We start from the raw sequence: 25,000 nt of genomic DNA on the forward strand, positions 1-25,000 counted from the left end.
ATTTGCCACCACAAACACTACTTGGATCAAATAAAAGCCACGCCATGCTTACTGTAGTTGACGGTTCGACGGAAGATACCATCCAACCCATCCACTGCATCAGTGCAATTCACTGCGATGCGCACCTAGTACACATAGTACCCCCTGTTACCGTTGCTATAAAGCAACGACGAAGAACATCGCAACGCTCACACGACGGGCAATTAGTTAAAGTGCTATTTTTGTACATTGCACTTGCATCATTCATTAAGACATTTGCGAATGGGCCTGTATTGGGTTGCCCTGGTAGATGCACTAATCGTGAAGTAGTGCATAGATGAGACATTATTCCAAAAGAAAAGAAAATTTAAAGGCACTTTTGCGTGGCATAAACAGCTGCTTTATGTAAAAAAATGAGTTTCGTCATTTACGATTATATAATCGAAGCGTATTGATTTTTTAAATATATTTTTCGTCGCAATCACAAACAAAACAGTTTAAATTGCTTTGCTTAAAAAGGAAAAGAAGGGTTGGAAACGTTGAACCAGTACGTTCCACCGACCGTTTCATGTAAATCTGTTATACACGAAACTGTTATACTTCATGCAAAGTGCTTTTTCGATAGTTTATTTAAGATTTGAATGTATTATTGGATATTTTCCAACGAAAATTCATCTCCATTGCGATCTTTAAACATAAAAAACGAAAAAAATGATTGCATTTTATGCCCAAATACTTACCATTATTGTTCTCAACCGTTTGTTGTTTCTGCAGCTCTTGCAGGTGCATCTGCTTCTGCTGCTGCTGCTGAATTAGCTGCTGCTGTTCGTGAAGGTGTTGTAGATGCTGCTGTTGCTGCTGCTGTGGTTGATTCTGTGGTGGCGGTTGGTTGATTTGCTGATGATGTTGTAGCTTCTGTTGATGCTGCTGCTGCTGTTGCTGCAGTGCGACGGTCGGTGCCGTCTTCTGGTGGGGACTGTTGAGTTTCCCTGCTGTGGTCGTAAATTGAGCCGTATTCGTTCCTGGTAGCTGAGCTGGGTCTAGCGGGAAAGCAAAGAAGGAACATTTCGTTGTGAATCAGGTAGCATTAAACCAACCATGCCAAACCAACAAACCATACTAACCATTCTGGCTCTGCGGTGTTTGTACCCGTTGCAGGAAGGCATGATTGAAGAAGGTATCGAAGTTCATGCGCTCCTTCGAATTACGCCGCAGTAGCCCCATGAGCAGATCGGTCAGTTCGTTGGAAGTACCGGACGGGATTCTAAAACGAGAAGCATTATTATTCATGTTGCGAATGTAAAGCAGACGATGCAGCGGCGGTGTCGAGGCAAATCATACTTTGGAGCGAGGCTAGCGTTTCGTTCGTAGAACATTTTCAGCTCCTGCGGTGTGTGTGCCTGGAATGGTGCCTTTCCGGTAAGACACTGGAAAACGATGGTCCCAAGGGACCAGAGATCCGCTTTGGCATCGTACTGCAGTGACATGATCACTTCCGGAGCCTATAGATCAATGGTAATGTTAAAGTATCGACCACTACTTGACTGTTCCGCGTAACGTACCATGTACATCGGAGATCCGCACAAGGTTGCTGCCATATTTCCATCCTGTAGAAACCGGGCGAACCCAAAGTCGGCTGCAAAAAAAGCACAATATATCAAACACCCATCGCAAAAAAGATCCACACTTAACAGTCAGCTCACCTATCTTAAGAGTAATCTTTGCCGGAACGGGCAACCCTTTGCCGCAGTTGTGTGACAGCAGAATGTTTTGCGGTTTCAAATCCCGATGCACGACACCGGCCTGGTAGAGGGCTTTCATTGCGTTGGCTGGAAGTAACACAAATACAGAAACACCCAGCTTCAGAGAGTGAGAATTTTTGGATTTTCATTCTATAAATCAGTCAGTACATAAAATGCCGAGAAAATGCCGCCACCGTCATAAGGGAAGTAAATGCACTTCTTTTACGAGCCATAAAAGGATAAACGACCGTTAAGTGGGTCCACGTGAACACCTGAACGTGCCGGAGATCGTAAAGTGGATGGAAGGACGACGTATCATGAGCAAACTTTGGGAAAGATTCATCCATTCCGTCGTTTCCTTGTGGTTGGTGCCCTTTATTGCAGCATCGTTTAACCGTGATTTGGTTCGTGTCGTCGTGGCGCGTCCGTTTACTTACCGAGCTGACCGAGAAACAATCGTATCGTGTCCTCGCTAAGGGTTCCCTTGACTGCCAGATAGTCCGCCAAATCACCGCCATTGCAATACTGTAACGAAAGAAGAGAAAAAGCAGCAAATTTAATTTAAGGTAATCGTTGGATTTCAAATTCGAGAGCCTATAATTTCTGATAATCTTTCATTTCACTTCAAGACCGATTATGGGGGTAATCTTCCACTTCAAGTAAGCAATGTCCTTGCCGCTTCACGACTGTTTGATGGCTGTCTGTCTTCGGTATCGATTTAACAACGACTTGCTGATCCGCGTTTGGATGCTAATTACTTGCAACAGACACGGCCTTTTGACGTCGTGTCCTCGCTCGGATTGTGCTGGATATGAATTGATTCCTGACATTCCTGGATCAAAATATAGCCGTTCGTAAGGGTTCTTTGTCCTAGACATTCTTTTTATAAGGGTCGAGGAACTACAAAAAAAATATCTTTCAAGAAAACTCAGAAAACTATCAGAAAAATAGAAGCATTTTAATTATTACTTAGGTTACCATTTAATATTCACAGATGACGTCAAGTGACCACACCGGTGATCGTGAAGTTCCGTTTTATTGCATGAATAGATGCAATCGCGATAGAGGTAATTGATGTCCATCACACGTTTAAATTGAATTTAATCACATTGAGTTCACAAGGGGCACCAAACAGGCGTTAATTTCTTTTAAAACCATTGTACTTTTATAATTAGAAGCGCTGAAACATCGATACGCAACTGTAGCAAACGGTTTATTCTGAACTACTCTCAAACACATCTCCACAGTGGCCTTTTTATAGTTAGGTTACCGATGGTAACTTTGTTAACTGCTATTTTCTTCCACAGAAACAGTATTTTGCGACCAGTTTTAATCCTACAGAAACGCAAAAGTTAAAACAAATATTTTAAAGTGAATGTATTTTTCATTACAACAGCTGAACAATGTTTTTTAGTTAAAATATGAATTGGATTCACACTGTATTGGATTGGATGTATTACATATTATTAAAATATTTGAACACTTTACTTTTAATAGCTAAAAACCATTACCGCCATAAAGTTACATTCAAAAGTAAGACCCTCCTTATGGATATCCTTAATGCACGCATCCTTATGACAAAATATCCGATAATGACAGTGAATTCTTTTGTCTGGTTTTGTCTCTTGCATCCGGAAGGAGAAATAATATTTTTCAGTCTTCGCATCACCAACAGTATGACAGTAATTTGCTCAATTTGTCCTCCACAGTCAAATCTCGTCTCGTGGCATAATCCTTCTAAAGCCGACCGAGGGAACCCCGGTGATCCTGCTGCTTTTTGGGCAATTGTGCAGGAACATAGACGCTAAACTATAGCGAACCGATTACGAATGGAAGCCGATTATGGTTGAAGAAGGTTCGCCTTTTACTTCCGCCAGCCACCGTCGATACCCATCGCACTTCCGCGGTATCCATCGGCAGAACCCGGTGTGAAATGGTTTTTCGTCCTCGACACTCTGTACAGACTTCCGGGGAACCAACACGGGCGGAACCAAGCGAAAGGTGGCATCATAAGCATCCTGGTGCTAAGGTTACGTGTGTCCTAACGCCAGACATACGCACAGGGGGTACACAGGACACACTCGCTTACCCTCGCCACATGCGTCCTGCTGTACGATTATGAAGTTCGACATTCTCAATTCCCTCGTTGAATTGTGGGAGCACACACTGTTCCACACAAGAGGTGTCGTCCTCGGCGTCGATGCGGTACTGTTCTGCTCTGTTCTCTTTCGGTCGACGACTCTTAACCAGACGGAAAGCGGGACATCCGAGCGTAGCAGTGGTGTTCTAATTAAACAAACATCTGTCAGGTTTTTGGCAGTGCGGGTAGGCGGCACCATCATATTCAATATGCTCTGCCACCTTCGGTACTACAGGAGTCATGTTCCAAACGAGCAACCGTCGTTGGCCATCCCCACTCGACCGGCCGTTGTTGGTCAAATGCATGCTCACGGTGGCCACTATTTGTCGCGCGAGTGTGGGTATGGAGGTGTCTGAGGCTATCGATTGAAAAATTCATGAAAGGGGGTGAAACGGACACACAAAAATCATAACGGTCCAGACGGTGGTGGTGTCCGTGGTGAGCAAGGATCTGATATCTGAATCGGAGGTCCCATCAGGCAGGCAATTGGCTGCAATTGGTCATTCTGTGGATGCTGGGGATCCCCGACAGCATTGACCGGCCTCCCCTCTCCCCCCATACTGTGTGTTCGATGCACACGATACGAATGATTAATATTGAAAAAGATTGCCACCACCATCAGTTGGTGGTGGCGGTGGCAATTATGACTTTTTGCAACGCCACGGGCAGTCGCATCTTGCGTCGCCGCATATGAACGAAAGCAAAAAAGTGGTAGTAAACCGTGAAATCGCTCCAAATCGCAAGACCGATTAGCTTTGACAGATAGGAATATGTCCCGGAAAAGGGTTGTGCCACACAAAATACAAAGTATTCGACATTTCCGTTTTAAAAGGTTTGATCCTCTTTTGTCTGGCCGTTGGTCTTCGCCGGCGAGGACTTTGTTTAGAATTGTTTATCCACTTCATAAAATTGATTCATACTATCAATTGAAGGATCCGCTTCCTTCCGTGTGTTCCGTGTAGTCGCTCATCAATCATCACCATCATCCTGATAGCGTGAATAGTATTTCACAACTTTTGTGTCTGGTTTTACCTCCTTCTTCTACCGAGTCGCTAGCTGCTGCTACTTAATGGACAGGGCGGACAAAAAACTGCTTTAGAATTGAAAAATAATAGCCCATAACCCCCCTCGGGGTTTTTTGCAATAAAACAACGCGAAAACAACTCATACAAAAACGCGCTTGGGGGTTGTTGTCGTTTGCGAAACCTTTAGCCTGGAGGGGATGCTCGCTGTTCGCTTATTGTTTTTTTCCCCCCAAAATAGACTGCAAAAAAGAAGGGACGAAACGCGAAAGATCAGACGAATAATTCGCATTTCCTTGAATAAACGTGCCTCCCTTTTTATCCATTTCCACGTGGTTGGATGTAATGTAATGGTATCCCTAGGTTCTATTCAATGTGAAGCAAATAACAAATATCCTTAGCAGCTTTTTAGTATAATAAGTAGAATACATCATTGGCATTCAAAATCCTATTTCGCCATTATCATATGTGATACAAGACCTACATTTTAATCACATTACCATTGGAATAGCAAGTTGATAGGCTATGGCAGTAAGCATTAAATAAAGTTATCCTGTTAGTAGATCTTAAATAATGTAGTTATTACTAAGTTACAATATATTAAGGACATTCACTTTAAAACTCATAGTTGAAACATTTTTTTTTTATATTATAGAATCCACCAAAAACACATAGCGATCAATTGACTTAAACCATCACTGGGGGTGAATTAGATATTGCAGTTCGCGCGCTCAGTGAAGCAGTACGTCGGCTGTCATCGAAGTTCACACAGTGTATGAAATTAGGAAGGGTGTCTCCCGTCCTTGGAATCACATTTAACTTAATTGAAACGATCAGACCCGCACTCATTAGCGAATATCGACGTTACCACCCTAACACCTACGAGTGTGGGATGCTAGTGGGAACCCCTATGCAGGGCAGAAACCCTCCTCCGAAGCATCGGCGCTGCATAAGCACCAATCCTGGCACCCTCTCTCTGGTCGCTGGGCAATAATCTATCTCGCTTCTTTCGTTTCTTTTTTTTTTTGTCTTTATAACTCAATCCACCAGCATAACCCTAAACCAGGGAATTGGCTCAAGAGCGACCGGAGAGGCATCAATGGGCTACAATAGCTCGCACGTCTAACCAACCATTACCACACAACACGAACGGTGTCCGGATAAACACCCCGCTGTTCGGAAGTTTGTAAGCGACAGTCGTTCTGCTCCCTCTTCCGACGTTCTCCACAATGTAGATGATGCTAGACACTCACGAAACGTGTCCGCTTCAGAACTAACACCAGAATATTTGTTGTTGTTTTCGACCTAACCCAGAGTCTTGCTAGGTTGCCCATATTGATACGTCGGAACACGGAAACACTGAAAACAATAGTCTACTTCGATGAGGCGTACATAGAACGAAACCCATAAGTTCAATCCGACAACAACACTCACGCTGCTGGTTGACAAAGCACAACACCTAGCGTCGTGCCGGGGTTCCGGGGCCGGAAGTTTGAAAATAAATTCCACCTATTCTTCTACTTTTCCGTCCGGGGAAAGGGGCAAGGTTGACATTCAAATCCCTTTTTCCCGATCGATACGGCGAACTGGCGTGCAAGGATAATTCTGATTCTTACTCATCCTATACCCAGGCACTCCAATATCCAGTGAGAAGGTCTCAGACACCGCCAGGACCGCTTGTACACGCCAACGGGGGGAGTTCAATAGTTGGAAGTTGCTCTTTCGAAGCGCCAATATATAGTTTCGACAAAGAGGAAGGGTAGGCGTAAAAGAACACTTCACATCGCGGTCTACTGGACTCCCGCCGCATTCGTTTTGCGCACAACGGTCGACGCGGTGCAGGCATAATTTCTCGTGCAAATTGATTCCCTATCTCGGCGGCGGTTCCTCTTGGAACCCAAGCTTCTCTACGGTGGACGACCATCGATAGGGATGCTGTCTCGGTCTTTTTTTTCTCCCCGTTGGCGTAGAGATGGTTTGGACCGGATATAACTTACGACACACCGTTCTCTCCATGTCGTTCCATGACCAAAGTGGAACGTACCAGAACCGTAGACAGTCGGCGGAGAAAAGGGAACACACAGTTACCATTGCCTACAGTCCAGGGACAAGTAGCAAATGTATTCGTACGCCGATAATAAATGCATCAACGGATATCGGTAGCAACGGAGGTTTGGGAAGATTGAATGATGGTGATTGTTGCTAGGCTATAAAATGCAGCGCTTCTCGCAATTTATTGCTACAGGATTTTGGGCAATGATTGTTTTCATTGTTATAACAAAAAATAAAGTCTTTCAATTATTATTGCATTGCTTTAAAAACAAATATAATACTCAATTTCTTGCACTACAGGAGCGATTTTTAAATGATTATTCTAAACATTTTCCTCCATAGCACGATGCCAACCATATTCGTTGTGTAAGAACCCATTCCCCCTCCGACAACATTTTGACTATTTTTGGCAATTTGCTAGAATTAGAGCTGCACCACAAAAAAGATTCACTCACAGCATATCCAAGGGATAACTGTTCAATATAGAGGGGATACGCAGAGAGAGAGTGCAGAGTGTTTTAGCGTCGAAGAGGGGAACCAATGTTTACGAAAGGAAAGCCCTATGGGCACGAAATGGCGTAGGATTTGGGCAAGGAACTACATGCACTCCCCGTTCGACTATGGGATGTAGAGAAGAACTACCCGCTGTATTTGAGTTATTGCGGCCAATGTTTGCGAGGCCGTTCAGGCAGCCACCTGCGTAGGATATAACAAATGACATAATGATTATGATTCCATTTAGGTTTAACAGACAGTCTGGCCATAAAGATCCCTGTGGAAAACGGAAAAAGGACAATCACGAAAAAACGAATCCTTCTGACAGAATGCGGAAAAACACGAAACTATTGCTATATTTACTAGGTTTTGCTTATCCTGAGCGAGTTAGCAATTTATCCAAGCAACATTAAAACAATAAAGTGTTAATATTATGCATGCGCTTAAAATTCTGCAATGCTTTCTACAAAGTGAAATGATTAATTTTGATTTGCGACCAAAACATCAAGAGGAATTTTAAGTAAAAGCCTAGGCTGCGGGTACTAAAAGAAAGAAGGTGCACTACTCGCATTTGTCAATTCGTTACCGCCTCTAGAAATGATGTCAAGGTGATTGATTCGGCCAGTTCGCGGGTGCCGGTCATCGCGAAGGAGGTATGTCGTGGAAGTGGGGAGGTTATTTAACAGCAAACGAGTACTGCGAGACACGCGATCGCACGGAAGGCACGATCGATCGGGTGAAACTCATCTCGAGTCGGGATTCACAGTTAGTGACAAGTAGTAGGAAGTAGTAATTTTAAGAATTTCTCAAAGACAAGTAGGCCTCTAGCATAATCGACCGTCTCCAACAGCAAAACAGTCTCCTGTAGCATCCAGCAGCTATGTGCTTTACTGCATATTATTAATTTTATTTCTAGTCATTGAAGAAATATCAGCAATTAATCAAAGTATGGACTATTAGGAACTATCGTTGGCAATTGGTTTTGAGAGTAGGACTAAACCGCATTGTAATTGAATGTTTGTGAAGTGAATTGTGCGCACTTTATTGTAATTTTCAAGATAAATTGATCAAGTTAAACGTTTTTTTTTATGCTAGGTGCAACATAAATTGCAACAGAATGCACAACTTTTGTCATTTACTGTAATTTGGCTTCGAATTTCTCTCTAAAAATTGCCACCACACCACTACAACTAGGGAGGCGAAAAAAAGCAAATAAAACAACACGCGACGGAGGAAGAAGAAAAGGAAAATGAAATCCTTCGAAGAAGTAGACAAATAAAAATTTCCGCGTTATTTTTTCCGCGACGCTACCAACTCTCGAACCAGTGTTTCTAAACAGAGCGAGATCGTTGTGTTGGTGTGCGTGTGGCCACCGTCGCCGACCCGACGACCCGCTTCTTCTTCCACACCGCCCGGTATTTGTATTCGGGACGTGCGATCGAGACGGTGAGCATATTTTCTTTTCGTCGGCGCAGCCAGACAAAACCTTCCTTAAATGAAAAATCCTTGACGGTGGCGTGAAACTCCGGTGACTTTGCCTACGCAACGTTCAGCATCGTGTGCAGTGTGTTTAGGTTTCGAATATTGCGCGCATATTCCACGGGAATATCGGTGAAGTGAATTATAGTTGCCTCTGAGCGTGACTTCCCTGGTAATGAGCTAGTGCGGCAGCTCGCAAACGGAACACGGAACGGCAGTGCTGCTCGCCGTAAATATGGATTACCCGAAACTGACCACGCAGCAGCATCAAACGCGGGGGTGCACAAGGATGCGTCTGCGAAGGTGCGCTCGGACTCTCGGATACTCGGACAGTGCAGTGGAAGCGAGTGCGCGTAGCAGTTGCTCTCTCTTTCTACTAGAAATCCGGATCACCTGTCCTCTCGGCTGTGTCCCGCACGTGGAACAGAAAGTGAAAATTAATGGGGGAAAATGTCCGCGACCATCGTCGTGGGCACAAATCGAGCGTTTTCTTGTGATTTGTGTTTCGTGTCCGGGTTGTTTATCGGTATTTCGTAACCTGTCAGGGCCTTCTTCGAATCTGGCCCCTCTTATCTGGCCGTCCAGTGCGAGATTCCGAACTAACCGCGATTATGATGATAAGAAGAGATGGCCATGGCGTTCAACTGCACCGGGCGTTAGTGCTCAAATCGGATTTACCTTCCAGAGCACACCGCCGAACGGAACCCATTTCTACTTGATTTCTCCTCCATACACTGGCAGATTATCTGGCAGGATTTTAGTCTACGAAAATCGGAGAAGTCAGTATATTTCATACCCCGATGCATGACAGACTATCTGATCGTGTATGGTGCGATGCGTACGTATCACCATTATCACACCGCTCAGTGGTGGAACTGACGACAATCACTGTTGCTGCGTTGTGTGTTTACCACCGTCCCTTGTGATATCGATTGCTCTTCGATCGTCGTGTGCCCTCGGATGATGCTACACACGACAGCTCATCGGCGTGTGGTTAGGAGGCTTTTTTTTGTACCGTCACGCGGGGTGCGAATTACGCCAATGTGGTGCGAAAACGTACACCTCATCGTGTGCCACCGGGACGATTACACCGCCCTCAATCCACTCAACACACGACTTCACCTTCAGCAAACACACAATGGAGCATAACCTTTGTTCAGTGAATAATCTACGGAGAATCTGATCACCCCTGATATGCGTGCCAAGGTTTCGGGGGGACCGCAGCGCCCAGCCTACTGTCTTCTCTACGAGAAACAACGGCGCGCGATTATTCTTGTGCACGAGAACGACGAGAACACGCACGATTTTTGCTTTCCCCCCCAAAAAAAAAATGGGGATGGGCAGCAGCACCCGTAACCCCATCACAGTAGGCTACCAATTGAACTGTCAACAAAATGCAAAAGTCAAAATGAGCGGGAAAAAGGTGTTCCCTCCCTGCACGCCAGGAGGAGGAAGTGCAATTAGAGGGAACGAGTTTTGATAGCCCGCGGGGCGCATATCCGTTCAAATAATCAGGAAAAAGGTGCGCCCGCAGCAGTAAAAAGCGAAACACGGCAGCGGACTGCAGGAGCTCGCACGCGGGGCGCGGAGAAAGAATACAAAACGCGCAACGCACCGTGACCAGAACACACCGAGTCGAGCCGAGCGGTGATGTGGTTCTTGCGTGTTCCGAATGGAAATGGGAAAAATGTGCGGCATTGAAAATGGGGCAGACAGACAGACCCGCCAGATATTATTCGATTGTGAAAGTATTTTTGTTCCATTTCATTTTAGGTCTTTTATTGAAATGCCGAGGGTCCGAATTTCGACGAGAAATAAGTGTTGCACTGGCGATTGCATTATGGTGGACAGGAACAGTTTAGAAATGTCTCTTGTCGCTGCGCAATGCTTCTCTTCTCGAGTTGGCTTATCAAAACTTGCAGATTACAGTTGCATGCTTACTTTGTTTTCCCTCTTTCTACGAGGCTCCTCTCGCTATCGCTACTGGGCTGCTGCGATGATGGATGTATGTACGCTGCCAACAACCCTTCTGAGAAATGCTCCTATCACGCAATCCCTTCATCTTCAATTCAGTGTCATTCTGCTGCTGTGCCCATTGAGAACCCCATTTGCATGGACACCACGAAAGAGAACGAGAAGAACGCGTGTAGTTTAAAGTGTTCCTCTTCCAAGAAAACCCACTGAGACGACTTCTCCCGGCTGATAAAAACCATTAAATTAACTCTCGTCTCGCCACCGACACGCAATCGGTCTGTTAACTCATTCGTCCAGGGGACAATTCAATTAACCATTGCGGATGGAAATGCGTGCAAAATGGCATCAGCGCATCCCTTCCCTTCCTTCCTTCACTCTCGCAATCTCGATCTCACTTGCGCCAACAATTAGCAATCGATTGCAAATTAACTTGCATCGCCGTTGACCACACTTGGATTGCCGCCGCCGGATGGACAATTTATGTTGTCCTCTAACTGGCTGGCCATCCGCGTATCCTGCCAATCAATTGCCCTTGGTTAGCGTTTTGTGCGATGGGCAGGAGAAAGTTTAGAGAGATGTGTCTTGTTTTAATTGAAACGCTTGAATTACGCGACAGAAAATCGCGCTCGTACAATGACACAGGCCAGTTGCAGTCGTCCTCGTCCCCGTTTATGTAGGTTGTAGCCACAGCATAACTGCTCTTTAATGATCATTGTACCACGCAAAACGCGCAGATGTTGCACAGTCTTTGCCTGTCTGTCTATCTGTTGGTCCGTCCGTCTGTGTATACAGGCCGTCGCGTACCGTCGGCCACTCGACTTCATCTATTTATTTTGGAATGCTCGCAGGCACCATTCGGCACAAAGTTGTCACAAACAATGTGCATACCCTGCCGGACCGCACCAGACCGTAGACACGGAATGACAAATACTTTGCGACTTTGGGGAATAATTTAATTACCCTAGCGGGACACTCTGGAAGCACCGGACAGGTCTTTACGGAACAACCAAAAAAGCGGTGCACACTCCTGTCTGGGGTTTTTTGTGTCGTTGTGCAGGATTTGGTTATGAGTGGCCCTACTAAGTGGCTTCAACTAGTCTAGTAGCCTGACATCGAGCTATTGTTATATGATCCCCGGCTACTATAAAACGATTCTGGGTAAAAGCTAAACGTGGATGCCACAGTTTCCTGGATCGAAGAAGCCGATGAGCACTCGAACCGGGCGGTAATGCCATAAATAAACTAACGCAAAACCGGCAACCAGCGCCAAAAGGTCATACACGATGAACGGGTTTACCGGCGAGGTCGCAAGCGAGCAGGCAAGCATATGGCCCCCCCTGCCCGGCCACTTGGAGAACTATTTTCGGTGACTCCTATTATGGGTTTTACGTGCGATCAGTCGCGGTCCCAGTCGGTCGCTGGACGATTACCCCAGAGCCGGTTGCCGGTTTTTCGTCACACGGAGCGCGTCTCATTAAAATACTCGAAAGTGTACCGTGCTCCGATGATGCAGCAGTGCGTTCCGTTTGGGGTTTTTTGAAATTAGAACCGTTTCTTTAGCCGTTCTCCTGTCCGATTTGCTGTCACGGGTGAAAGGGGGGAGTGGTGGAAAAGGAAACAACATTATCCCTTTCCCTGCGTCCAGCGATCAACAGAACACAGAGGAGTGGCGGTTCATAAATACACCTAAGGGGGCGCGCGCGCGCTAAGTTTACCGAAAGCCGGTCGGTTGCGGCATTGAATCCGTGTTTGCTGCTCGTCACAGCCACAGTATACCACAGGTCGTGTATGTGCGCTAGAACTCTGTGTTCTATTCCTGCCCCCAAAAAGCGCACGAACGGAATCCTTGATGGGAACGGCGGCGCACGAACGGTTTATGCTTTTCTAGCCGCTCTGGTAGGCTCCGGGCCATCATCATCATCACAGCAAACTGCTGCGACTGCGAAAAGCAAAACTCCGTTGTTTAGTCGCGGTATTTGAGACAGCCTAGCCATCGTAAAAGCAGCGTAGGCCACGACAGCCACGGCGAGAGCGTGCAGAGCGAGAGAAAGAGACTGTTATCGGAAGCCACGACGACCAGGACGACGGCGCACGGGCCCTCGCGGCAATCGTTTGGTGACCGAGCACGAGGAAACATCGCCGACCGGGACCCGTCGGTCGCACGCGGCATAATATTTCGGAGTTTGGACCGGCATTGGCTCTAGCGCTGTTTTAGCGCTTCCTTGCTACTGCTGGTACTGCGTTGCCCCGCGGGGGTTGCTTTTGACTCCCGCTTTTAAGAGTGTCACCGGTCCTCCTCGATCTAGCGATGTCATTCTGTGTCCTGTAGGTTGGTTCAACGGTTGTTACTAACAATTTATATACATTCTCGATTCTCGTTTTAGCAGCTGAAGGCACACAACACCATCGGCCAGTGGTCTGGGATGTCTCTCTTGACTTGATGCTTGATAAAGAGTGAAATACCCGGCGCAGTTGTTGTTATTGTACAGTGTTTGTGTGACAATTGAATCCGGTGACAGTGAAGAGGGAGAGAGAGAGAGAAGTGTGTCGTATAAATCCCCCCACAGTGTGAATGTCAAACACGTCGAGCAATACGGAAGTGATTCGCTTGCGGCAGCGGCTTTCTTGAAGAGCCACATTACCATCTCCTATTTGTGCTGTGCTGCTCTTTGTGTGTCTGCTGTGTATATACTATGTTGTCTGTTCCGTGATCGTTCTATCTCCTATGACCTAACGTAACAACAACAGAGAAAAAAAGTAAAAGTTCGTCCGCGAGATAATTTCGTCGAGACACGATCGCACGCATCGCTACGAGGGAACTTTGACCAGGACCAGGACCAGGACCAGGACACATCCAGAACACCGCACCGAACGGACCAACAACATCACACGAACCCGCCGGCCGATCAAGATGAAGCAAAGAGGAGTGATACTCGATTGGCTGGTCCCGGTGTTGCTACTGTCCGCCGTTTTGCTTCTATCGACGAGGTAAGCACCAGTCGTCGCCGCTGCCACCACCGCCGCCGCCGTAGACTCTCCTGCTGAAAAGGTTGCAACGGGGTCAGGAAATCAGGACGTAATCAACGCCAATCATAACCGCGAGCGCGGAGAGCTGTGGCACCGCATCGCACCACGCGGCAGCCTACTGTGATTGCGTGTGGTTAGCCCGGCGGCTCGTGCAATGATAGAACCAGAACTTCTTTCATCACACATCAGGTTGGCGGTGGTGGCGCGTTCACACCACATTCACCACTCCACTCCACTCCGGTGCTGTTGGTTGCTGGTGCTTTGGTTCACCGAACCATGCGCCGCAATCAGAGCAAGCAAGCTCCTCGAAGCAGGGCGACTTTAAACTAGTTTACACTAATCGGAAATGGGGATGAACTGAAACCTACCCACCGAGGGGTTGGTGAGAAGTTCAAATGCGCACTGCTTACGTTCTTATCGGGTACGGGAGCGGCGCACGGAGTTGTTGCTTCCCTTTCACTTCAAGGCTGGTATCACGCTATTCGACTTAATTTTTTTCAATTCTCTTCAGTTTCCTCTCCATTCTTTATGCACTGGATAATTCTATCGTGGAAAAGGGGCTTCAAAAAATCCTGGCAAGCTGGGGCTGCTGCAGCTAAGGTTACTTTCGGGCATCACTTTCGGGATCAAAGTCAGCATAGCGGCGGCTGGCTGGTGGTACTTGTCTCAGCTCAAGTATCAGAAATAACGTGGACAAATGAGTCGAAAACAGGAAGAAAAACGGAATTCCACACATATTCCTATACATTTTAATGAGGCACTTGCACTGCCCTGTGCACGAGAGTACGTGGCACGTGGCACGTACCCGGTACTTGTGATTTGTGCGTGCGTTTTTTCATTGAGAGAGGCGAGGGCTGCGCTAACGCGCTGACGACAACGTAATAATGTAAGAAGAAAAAAAAACAACAAAACGTCCATGTGTCCGTGTAAAGTGCTCCCGCAGGTGAACTTACATCAACCGGCAGCGTCCGGTGTGTAGTCCAAAGATCAGTTTCACCGGTCGCGGTGCAGCAGTAGGCGAGCGGCGCGCGCCCGCGTAACTTGGGCGACCCGAAAAATGTCGACGACTCCGACTAACGGTGATTACATGAGGCAGAGTACCGGACACCACATGTGCACCGGGGTTAATGGTCGAAGAAGATTAGTCGAAGACGTTCCTGGGTGGGGGGCGGAGGAGAGTTCATTAAACTTCATCTCCCGCAAGTACTCCCGCGATGTGGAGTAGGAGGAAGGGGGTTCCAATGCGTGAAGCAGCGTGTAGGGAGAGATGCAGACAGTTGCTACCGAGACTCATTACATGGCCTGCTGCTGCGTTTGGATTTGTTGTCACTCCCGAGATTGGCCATCACAACGCCAGCAAAAGACACACTGATGAAGGAAGAATGTGTCTTTACGCAATTTGGAGGAGCAACTTTCCTCGTCACTGTCCACCTGGTGGGAGAGTAGCAGCGAGTATGAACCTTATTTTTCATTTTATTGCTTCGCACGCCTATGGCCTATCCGGCCTACGGTACGGTGTGTGGCAGTTTTGCCACGCAAAAACAGCAAAAAAGGGTGCAGGGAAAAAAAACGCTTTCTCGCTCCCACTGATTCCCTGGTGCAGTAGGGCGAGTGCAAAAGATTAAACCTTAATCGGGCATAAGTCCGACAGCGAATGGAGAAGGGTCGCGAACTCACCACAGCCCGCCGCACCACTCGATTCATCGCGCAGCGCGCGCGCAGTACACGGAAAGGGAAACGCGAACCGGTTCAGGCAAACCGGTGCCTACTTAGCATTACACATCGAACCTCCCCGGGAGCACGTGACACATGAGCGAAGTAGCGAGCGAGTGCACGCATCAAGACTTGTTAACGGTTGTGCAGGTGGAGGCGGCGGTCTGATGCAGTGGAATGCGGGGCGCGTGAAGGGGTACAAAGCCAACCAAACAAACCACACGATGTGTGAGGAGAGCCATGAGCCATGCGGGACTCCCAGCTACAGTCCAGTGAGGTGGTGCGGAGGTGCAAATACGTCAAAGTGTGCCCTGCATTGCGTGAGTACGCTACGCTTTTAAGGGCCAACTACCGGGCCAATAAAAGCATAAGCCGGGGACAGATGATCTCATGCGAACAGACGGGACGATCCTGTCTGGGACCGGTAGAAGCGGATTTGAGCTATCATATCATATCATATCCGCGCAGCCGCGAACTCACAATGCCTGGGAATGGGCCGTGGTTTTGGTCACGCAATCACCGAGTGCTTCCTACGTTTTTGTTTTTGCACCAAAGATCAATAAGTCGTTGTCGGTCGCGTTTTATACCACGAAGATGATGAAACCACCAAATACCGAAATGTGTGCGTGTAGGTTCAAAGTCAACAACTGGTCATCGTCGTCCTCTCGTCATCAGTGTTTACCGGTTCCTATCGCACTTCCGCAAACTTCCAACGTTTGGGAGTAAAAGGCGTCACACCAGCGGCTATCGCAATCCCTGGAACACACTCATGAGTAATAGAGGGCACAGATTGTACACCGTCGTGTATCGCATTACCTTTTCGTATCCGCGGTGTTTGACAAATCATGATTCTGGAATTGATTTGTCGAGGAAGGTGAGAATGCCTTTCCAATCTCATTTTTTTTTTAAAGTCATTCAAAACCAATAACAACGGACAAGCAGGCAACGCCAGGAGGGAATACCCTTGACCTCTATTTTAATAGTAGTAGGCAGGAAATGTCGTCAGCTAGCGTGCTATTATCCCTAAAGGCGTGCTGGCGCCTAAGGTCAACCATCGCGCGGTGCTATCAACGCGAGCCAGTACCGCTTTACGGTGACTTCCGGCAGTCCGTCGTGTACTGTGATGCGAAGCGAACCGCCCCGAAAAACCAATGTTTCACTTAATTCAATTATTCTAATGCGTCTCCTGGGCTACTAGCGGTGGTCACTGAGATACGTTGTGGCGGCGTGAGACTGGGACACCTATACCGGGGATCGTGGCCACCAACGTATCCAGGGCGAAAAAGTGTGCTGTGTTTGGAGTAATTCAATTAGCTTAGACGAGCGTCGTCGTCGTCGTCGTCCCCGCAAGACGCGTTTGAACCACGGTATTGATTCGTACACCTGGCGCTTTGCCACCGTGATTGTTGTGGTGTCTCATCCATTTTCTTGGGAAATCAAATGAGCAACCGGCAAACGGAACTGAACAGCGCCTGTCTTTTACACAGGTTATTTAACGCACAAACCGCGTCACGACAGATGGAGATAAAATCAAACGGCGGCGGTGGCGGTGACGGTGATGGTGACAGTGGTCCCGGTTCGTGTTATCGGTGAACCCCACCAACCGCCGTGTATCAAGTCAAAGTCCATCGACAACTTCTGGCCACCGGTTGATAGCGATGGAATGTCGCCGGCAGCGCGCTATGAACGATTGAGGAGTGTGTGGTGTTCGTGGAGAAGCGCTATATTTGGGATGGAACAATCGTTAGCCCTAGTAGCGTCACTACTAAGGCTGCAGGCAGGGGGAGGGTCTTTGACATCACGCCATCGATTGAACAAATTGGAGCGCCTGAAGCACGCGCCGACACAAGCTCTAGTAGTTAGTTAATATGCCCATTTAATGTACTGGATTATTCGCTGGAGTTCGCCAAAAAGGAACTCTGTTATACCACCCCTTATAAAATGCCGAATATAATTACAAGCACTTTCTTAATTGCTTTTCCATTGCAGCGTGACGGAAGGCAAAGATAACTATTATGACGCCCAGGACGATGGAACTGACCAGTACGCGGAAGATGACGATTACGACGACTACACGTACGTTGAGGATGGCGGTGCAAAACCGATGCGCACCGATCTCGCTGGTGCTGACAAGGATAAATCGACCGCTACAGGAGCAACCAGCACCACTACCACCATCCTCTCGACCGTATTTGGACAGATTGGACGGCTAAAGGACGAACCGCTAGTGTCCAACATCTTCGGTACGCTCGAGCCCTATGAACCGATCATTAATAACGTGGCAGAAGGTAAGTCGGTGTGTGGTTGTTTGGCTTGAAAGGATTCCATTTTTCAACTCTTCTCTTCTCTGCTCTTCTAGATGGTCCCAAAGGTGTCCAGTATGGCTGTCCGAGTGGGTGCAACTGTACCGAGGGAACAAAGAACCTGAACTGTTCCCACCGTGGACTGACCGACATTCCGGTCGAGCTACCACCGAACGTGGTGCGGCTCGATCTATCACACAACAACCTGAAGGTGCTGAATGTGGAGGCGCTTCAAAACTGTACCGAGCTGCAGGCACTGCTGCTTGCCGGTAACGTCGTCGAGCAGTTCGACAAGGAACTGCTCATCAAGCTGAACCGGTTGGCCCTTTTGGATCTTTCTTCCAATCAATTGTCACATCTGGCGAGCGATAGCTTCAGCGAGGTGGGCCACTCACTTCGGCAGCTGCATCTCAGCAACAACCCATTGGTGTTTCCCGATAGTGGACCGTTTCTGGAGCTACCGGAGCTAGAAGAGCTCCATCTGGCCGGCTGTAACCTTACCGAGCTGCCAGAGGAAACGTTTAGCGAACTTGCCGGCCTGGCGGTGCTCGATCTTAATGGCAATCAGTTCGATGAGGTAAGTTAAGTGTGCTTCAGGGTGCCATTGTGTGTTGATTATCACGCTGGCTATCCCCTTCTTCCTCCCTCCATCTTGACAGGAAATGAACGTGAACGTGTTCGAGCCACTGGCGAATCTGATAAAGCTGCGGCTTCCTAGCCTGTCGGAGGATACGGTGCGCGAGCTGTGCGAGAAGCTGCCAAGGATCGATGTGATCGATATAACGTCGTACAACATTAGCTGCTTCTATCTGGCATCGGATACCTCTTTCGAGGATAGCATAATCGTTGATGAACCTAAAACAGAGCAACCAATTAGCACTACCAAAGGTAGGAGACGAAGGAATAGGATAATTCCACCAATGGAATCGCTAAACTCTTAATATTTGTTTTCTTCTTTTAGAACCAACAAGCCCCCGGTCAACGAGTGTTTCTCCTATGCCACAGAAAAATGTGAATCTGATACGCCAGGACCTTAAATCGGGTTCCACCAACACTGACCGATCGGCCAGAGAGCCAGAGCAAAACGTGAAAGCCAACAGTAGCATGACGAAATCATCCTCCTCCTCCTCCTCGGGGCCACCATCGTCCGCCTCGATTTTGCACGAGGGTGCTGACGCTTCTTCGTCCGTCGACGGTGATGATGAGCGGATGGTCAAGACGTCAACCACCGGAACCAACAGCCAGAAGCAAGGTGAAGGCGGCGATGGCACTAATGATGGCGAGCAGAAGCAGTCACTGCTCTCGTCCATATCATCCGAAACGATGAAACAGGCCCTGATGGGCATCATCGGTGCAGCGGTGATAGTGCTCATCGTCGGGCTAATCTGTCGGCGCACCGGCATGAAGAGTAAACTGTGCGGTACGAAGCGACGACCGGCGCCAACCGATCAGGTGCGCCCAGCGGAAGAAATACCACTTAACAAGGTCTAGAAGAGCGATGCGAGAGGATGCTAAGAAACGAAAATGGAAGGGAAGAGTGTGTGCGTGCGACTGCGGTCCAAGAATTTGAGAGAAGCATAATGGCACATCATAATGTATCTGGACGGACTGATCTCTGACTGATACTCTCTCTCTCTCTCTCTCTCTCGCTCTTGCTCTCGTTCTTTGTCTTGGCGTATCGTAGAGCCAAATATTGAGCGATCGGTCCAAGACAAGGATGTGCACGATAATGGCACTTCCGCCCACCACGATCATGCATGTGATATTACTTAAAAAGTATTAGGTAACACATCCTCTTCACCAATAAGTTTCCCCTCGGCTTTGACGGGAGGGGGACACTAAAAGGGCTGGAGTAGGAAGCGGTGTGGGGGACACATCTAGAATACGAACTTGCCCCAAAATCCCCTTAGTTCCTCCAGCTTACACTAGAGAGTTACATATTTTGTTTTTCGTTTTTCGGTGTTCGGTGTGTGTTTGGTTCCCTTCACTGCCACTAATTATGTCGTCCCGTCTTTAAGTTAGTTTAACTATTCGCTCGCTTTCGTCCTTCTGTTTGTAAATATTTGTATGAAAAAATCGTCAGTCAATGGTGTAAAGAGAAACGAATTCAGCTTTTCGTTTCCGTTATCCTAGCCAGCGATTAACAACCGGAAAGAGGAAGAATTAATTTACAAAACTATAGCTTCACTATGCGCTTTATGAGCAAACGGAACACATCACAGCACAGAGATACAGCACTACAAGTAGTAGAAGACGAATAATTGCTAACAATTGCTGAGACCTTGACAAAACGAAGATGACAAGAATATCGCTTTGCAGGTGCCCATTTTTTCACTTTTTCGATGCACAATCGCGATGAGATAGTAGGATGAAATGATTTACTGGGAGTAACCATGGGTTACACAACCCGTACACAAGATATAATACTGAATCCAGATCCCAGTGCACATGGGTGTCACCGAGGTGGTAAAAAAGCAATGAGATAAAGCAACCAAATATTATCAACACTAGCATTGTGTGTTTTAAGGAATCGAAAACTAAAGCAACGGAAAGCCTTGATCCAGATCCAGAACACAAAAACATCCCATTAGCAGATAGAAAGACGAGACGTGTGTAGCGCACGGGGAGAGAAATCATCTTTTTTCATCGCAAGTGCACATTTAGTCACCCAGACTAGACTACGCCGCTCATTAAAAAGCGTTAATGGGCGCGAAACTGAAACCTTGCCAGAATCATTGTACGTAGCAGAGCTAACGATTAGCCCATCATGCAGCTAGTAATAGTAGCATTAGTAGTAGTAGCAGTAGTGGTTGTAGCATTAGCAGGAACTTTTGCTAAGACACATTTGTTTTCCATGAAAAAAAAACGGAACTGGGCCTTCATTTGTAAGTTAGTTGGTATGAAGGGAAGAAGTGGTGCGATGAAACATAATTCCATGGAGCCTGGATGCTCTGTGGCAACCAAAATTATAACTAACCGACATCCTCATACGCACACCAATTCAAGAGTACAGAGAAATGGCGATGTGGGGTGGTATGCATTTACAGTAATAAAAAGGAGAGAAAACAAATTGCGTTTCAGTACACAAATCCAAGCTGGCATTGATTGAACTGATTGATAATGAACAATTTGCCCCCTCAACTTGACAATTTCTGTGTCCATAATTGTATGCAATACTACAGCATAAGAACCAATGGAATTGTGGAATTGCACAAATTGAATTTATATGTTCAAAGAAGATTGCTTAAGTAATTTACTTTCTGAAGTAGCGCGCATGGGTACATGGAAAAAACAAACGGCGAACGAGTATAGCCCGAAGGTTGCTGGACATCATATAATAATAAGTTTGATGTCGCCTCGTCTTTCTTTTTTTATAAACTATTGTTATAAGACAACATGCTATTGAACAACGAGCTTTATTCTTTGAGCTCATTTGGAATCTATCAAAAAATCCAACAAAAACCCGCAAAGTAGTCTAGGCCGCCTAGATTACCAGAAAAGAATCATCAAAATGAAGATAGAATGGCGAATTAATGGAAAAGCAATCCACACCTGTAACCCTTACTTTGCCAAACTACTTCGAAACTGGCGTGGACAACGTACTGAATCGCATAGCTTCAATTCAGTCCGTTGACAAAATAGGAATTCGCACCACAGGCACACACCACGGGCATAAGTGTAGTTCGGTGACCGCCACCGCTTATTTAACATGCGTCGTGCATAATTTATACGTTTTTAGCTCTCCGAAATGTCAAAGTATGCGCACCTTGCGCCGTTGTTGGTGGTGGACCGCCGCTTCAGGCTTTCCACGCAACGCAACGGCACATAAACATAACACAAATAGCGGAACACTCCGCTACCGGCACACCGTACGGTAAGTTATTGAAACGGAAGAAAGAAACTAGTTTGCGTCAGTCAGCGCTCAGCAAGATCCAACAATTAAGGCCCCAAACCGGAACAGTGCGTCGACCACCGTCCGGGTAGCCCTGTTAGCGTCAAACTAGCTAGCGAGCGAAGCCCGGTCTTAGCGGTCCCTCCTCAACAAAGGTAGACCTGGTTAGCCTTGGCAGAGGCGAGGAAATAAACAGACCTTCGCTTTGAGCTGACACAAGCCGTTCAAACGCACAAACTGCGTGCACGTAACTGTTGTCTTGGAGACAGACCGACTGTTGTTGTTGGTATCTCATTAATTGGATTTCAGAAAACACAAACGGTGACTAACCGGCGGGTGGTACAAAATCCAAAATCAATGTTCTTCATTGGTATCAATTACACGAGCATACTGTGGTGTCAAAGAAAGATGTGGTTCATCTCATTAAGTTTGTTGCAATTCAAGCAGTTGTTATACAATACATCAGACAAATTAATATAACCAAGGAGGAAGAAATTCGGTTAAAAATAACTTATGCGAAATTATGTATTAACTTCATATAGAATTGTTATGCGATGAAGATAATAACTTCTCGACAATAAGCTAATTTTGCATACTAGTGATGTACGTCAAAAAATTAAAAAAAAAATTATAAATGTTTCTTTAGCTGCCTCAAGAACCTTGGAATATACAAAAACCTATTTTAGCTACTTCATCAAGTGCTCTGCACATAAAATATGCATGACAAACGCTTATGGAATCATAATCTGCCACATAGCACGTGAATGGCCTTATTAATCTACTGTGCTCCCCCGTGGAATGCGTATTCATTAGCAGGAATCTTTCCTTTCATCGCTTCCCTTGCCCTGAAAGGCGCTCTTTGTAAGCGTGAAAACGCGACAAGATAAACAAAAGCAAATTCAGTCCTCGCTCATCAGCGAGAGTACACTTACCTCCATCACCAGGTAGACGTTGTGGTCCTTCTCGGTGCAGGCCAGCAGCTTCACCACATTCTTGTGCTTCAGCGCGCTCAACTCCTGCAGGATCTTGATCTCCTTGCCGAGCAGGCTCTGTGACTTAGCGAGGCTTTTCTTCGTTATACTTTTGATCGCCACCGGGCAGTGGGTCTGGCGGTACCCGGTAGTGGAAGGTGTTTGAATGTGGCGACGTAGCGTATAAAGGTGAGAAAAGAGAGAGAAGAAAAAACAAGAAATCCATTAAAACGGGTCAAATGAAAAGAACGCGGAAAGGACTCAATAGGCAATGCTGCGGATATAGCGAAGGGGCAAGTAGCAGGACACGATGAATCATCACCGCTTTCCGCTCTGATGGAAGATTGAGCACGAACACACGGGAGTGGGGTGATAAGACGGGGAAGAAGCACAGCAATAACGATGCATATATTGCGACCATCCACTGGGCTGTCGCCGTAAAGCTGGACTTTCAGCAAACATACCCGTGCCAAAATCCGCAAGATTATAGACTCTTACGACGATCGATAAAATCCTGCATCGAATAGCAAGGTTCAAACAGTTTCTATCGGAATGCCTTTTCGAAAAATCAATCGTCATATTCTCCTATTTTTGTAAATCCAATTCGACTGATGGTAAAATTGTTTACTTAAAACACATCAGTCATGAGCAAACAATAATTTGCGCATTTAAAAGAATCGCCATCTGCTGACCTACATTGCACAAGGTAAAACGTTCTACAATGCTAAATCAACTGATAAGATTGCAACACGAGAAACTTGGGAAAACAAATCACCACCCCTTCTACTTTCGCCAAAGGTACAAAGATCGGAGTTCGGCTGTGCAACGAGCTGCGCACCTAAGGATAGGGACAAAATGTCTGTTCCCTTTCTTTTTGACGCACTTTACAGAGTTTCCGTCTCTATTACGCTCACCCACCTATCGGGCATAGGATCGTTTATCATCTGAAATAAGCGAATAGGAGTTATAATACTGTAGTATAACTGTAGTGTATTATAATACTGTAGTGGCAAAGCGCAACCTAGAGGTAGTAAAGGAGCTGGCTTTTGTTACACACAATTATGAAATTAGCATCTGATTCATTGCAGAATTTCATTCCCTATCGGTGCATGCACCTTAGAGAGCACCGATAGGTATAAAACCAATGAACCAACCAGCATACTAGATATTTTCCCATTTCTGATGAATGAGCAACTGATTACAAAAAACTTATTCCTAATTACTAATGATTCCGTATCTTAAAAAATAATATACAGATACTACGATGCAAGTTGGTTTTTGATAAAAACTTACATTGCAAATAAAATCAATTATTGGGAAGAAACAACATAGAGCCCAACAAGAGTTAAGGTACATACAGGTTCTCCTGTATATTTAGTATACAATGAATTTTTATCGAAATGATTTCAGCAATATCAATATGCTATACAAAACAAAACGTTCCATGAACTTCGTTGAACATATTTTGAAGACAATACATTCCCGTATAAATAAAATATCACACGATATGATAGCGCCTCTACAATGAACGACGCTGGTATCAAATAGATTTTGAAAAAAAATCTCAAATTTTGTTGTAACTGTGCTCTTTTACTTAGAAGGTAAGCCACCATTTGGATGAGCGCAAATTTTCAACTCGTTGCATTGAATGGGCAATTGTTAAAAGTATTACTAGAGTTATCATTAGCTCGATCGACCCACGGAGCTACTCTCCGAATGGGAACGTTTTCCAAAAATACTCAAGCGATGGCAGACTGTACAAGCGAAAATCAATGCCCATTTGCATAGCCACACGCCATACACCTGTGCACCCGAAGGTCAGCTATTCCAACACGTCCAACAAGCACTCCTTTTCGGTTGTTTATCGGAGAAAAAGAAACAAGGATGGTAGAAGAAGGACCCAATCCATCTACTTATCCCAGAAAAAAGTGCCAGAGTAACCCCGTTTCCCTGGCTTGCCATTTCCTTCTCGTTCCTTCTCGGCCCCCGCCGAGGGGAACGTTCTCTCAGTGCAACTACGCAATCATGCGATCTCCTCTCGTGCGACCTGCGCGGGGCGGCCGCCTGTGTTCTTGGATATCTACAAAACAGAAGGAACGGGTTGAGTTGCGTGGTTTGCCGTTGATGGGCTACTTACCTCACGGTGGCGCCCCTTAAAGACGACCGCGAAAGCACCGTGGCCAATCAGCTCCTTGCTGTTGTACTCAAAGT

General features: G+C 46.5%; 2 protein-coding genes across 6 annotated transcripts in view; one reads left to right on the forward strand and one right to left on the reverse strand.

Moving 5' to 3' along the window:
- LOC126579049 (serine/threonine-protein kinase ULK2) overlaps positions 1-25,000 on the reverse strand; it is a 29,535-nt gene that overhangs the window by 2,587 nt on the left and 1,948 nt on the right. The window contains exons 1-8 of the mRNA XM_050242268.1: positions 24,927-25,000; positions 22,751-22,924; positions 2,159-2,246; positions 1,683-1,808; positions 1,542-1,615; positions 1,321-1,481; positions 1,104-1,243; positions 720-1,019 (exon numbers count right to left, since the gene is read on the reverse strand). The exon at positions 24,927-25,000 is cut by the window's right edge and continues 1,948 nt beyond it. Of these exons, the coding sequence (XP_050098225.1) occupies positions 720-1,019; positions 1,104-1,243; positions 1,321-1,481; positions 1,542-1,615; positions 1,683-1,808; positions 2,159-2,246; positions 22,751-22,924; positions 24,927-25,000 (1,137 nt within the window). The remainder of the gene's footprint in view (positions 1-719; positions 1,020-1,103; positions 1,244-1,320; positions 1,482-1,541; positions 1,616-1,682; positions 1,809-2,158; positions 2,247-22,750; positions 22,925-24,926) is intronic.
- On the forward strand, positions 8,946-21,024 carry LOC126579050 (oligodendrocyte-myelin glycoprotein). 5 transcript variants are annotated; one of them, XM_050242273.1, is made up of 6 exons: positions 8,946-9,081; positions 13,268-13,871; positions 17,613-17,911; positions 17,983-18,503; positions 18,586-18,814; positions 18,888-21,024. In XM_050242273.1, exons 2-6 carry the CDS (start codon positions 13,795-13,797, stop codon positions 19,415-19,417), a joined length of 1,656 nt encoding a protein of 551 aa, XP_050098230.1. In that variant the 5' UTR covers positions 8,946-9,081; positions 13,268-13,794; the 3' UTR covers positions 19,418-21,024. The 5 variants fall into 5 exon arrangements, with proteins under 5 accessions (XP_050098230.1, XP_050098231.1, XP_050098228.1 ...); XM_050242274.1 differs by having other exon boundaries at positions 9,018-9,081; positions 13,271-13,871; XM_050242271.1 differs by lacking the exon at positions 8,946-9,081 and adding an exon at positions 13,000-13,117.

Source organism: Anopheles aquasalis, chromosome 3 (genome assembly GCF_943734665.1).
Source record: "Anopheles aquasalis chromosome 3, idAnoAquaMG_Q_19, whole genome shotgun sequence".
Lineage (NCBI taxonomy): Eukaryota > Metazoa > Arthropoda > Insecta > Diptera > Culicidae > Anopheles > Anopheles aquasalis.

Excerpts from the sequence above, each read along its gene's own strand:
- LOC126579050 (XM_050242273.1), top strand. The coding sequence starts at position 13,795 with ATGAAGCAAAGAGGAGTGATACTCGATTGGCTGGTCCCGGTGTTGCTA. Across the intron at positions 18,504-18,585 it reads ATGGCAATCAGTTCGATGAG|GAAATGAACGTGAACGTGTT; the intron begins GTAAGTTAAGTG and ends CCATCTTGACAG. Across the intron at positions 18,815-18,887 it reads ACCAATTAGCACTACCAAAG|AACCAACAAGCCCCCGGTCA; the intron begins GTAGGAGACGAA and ends TTCTTCTTTTAG.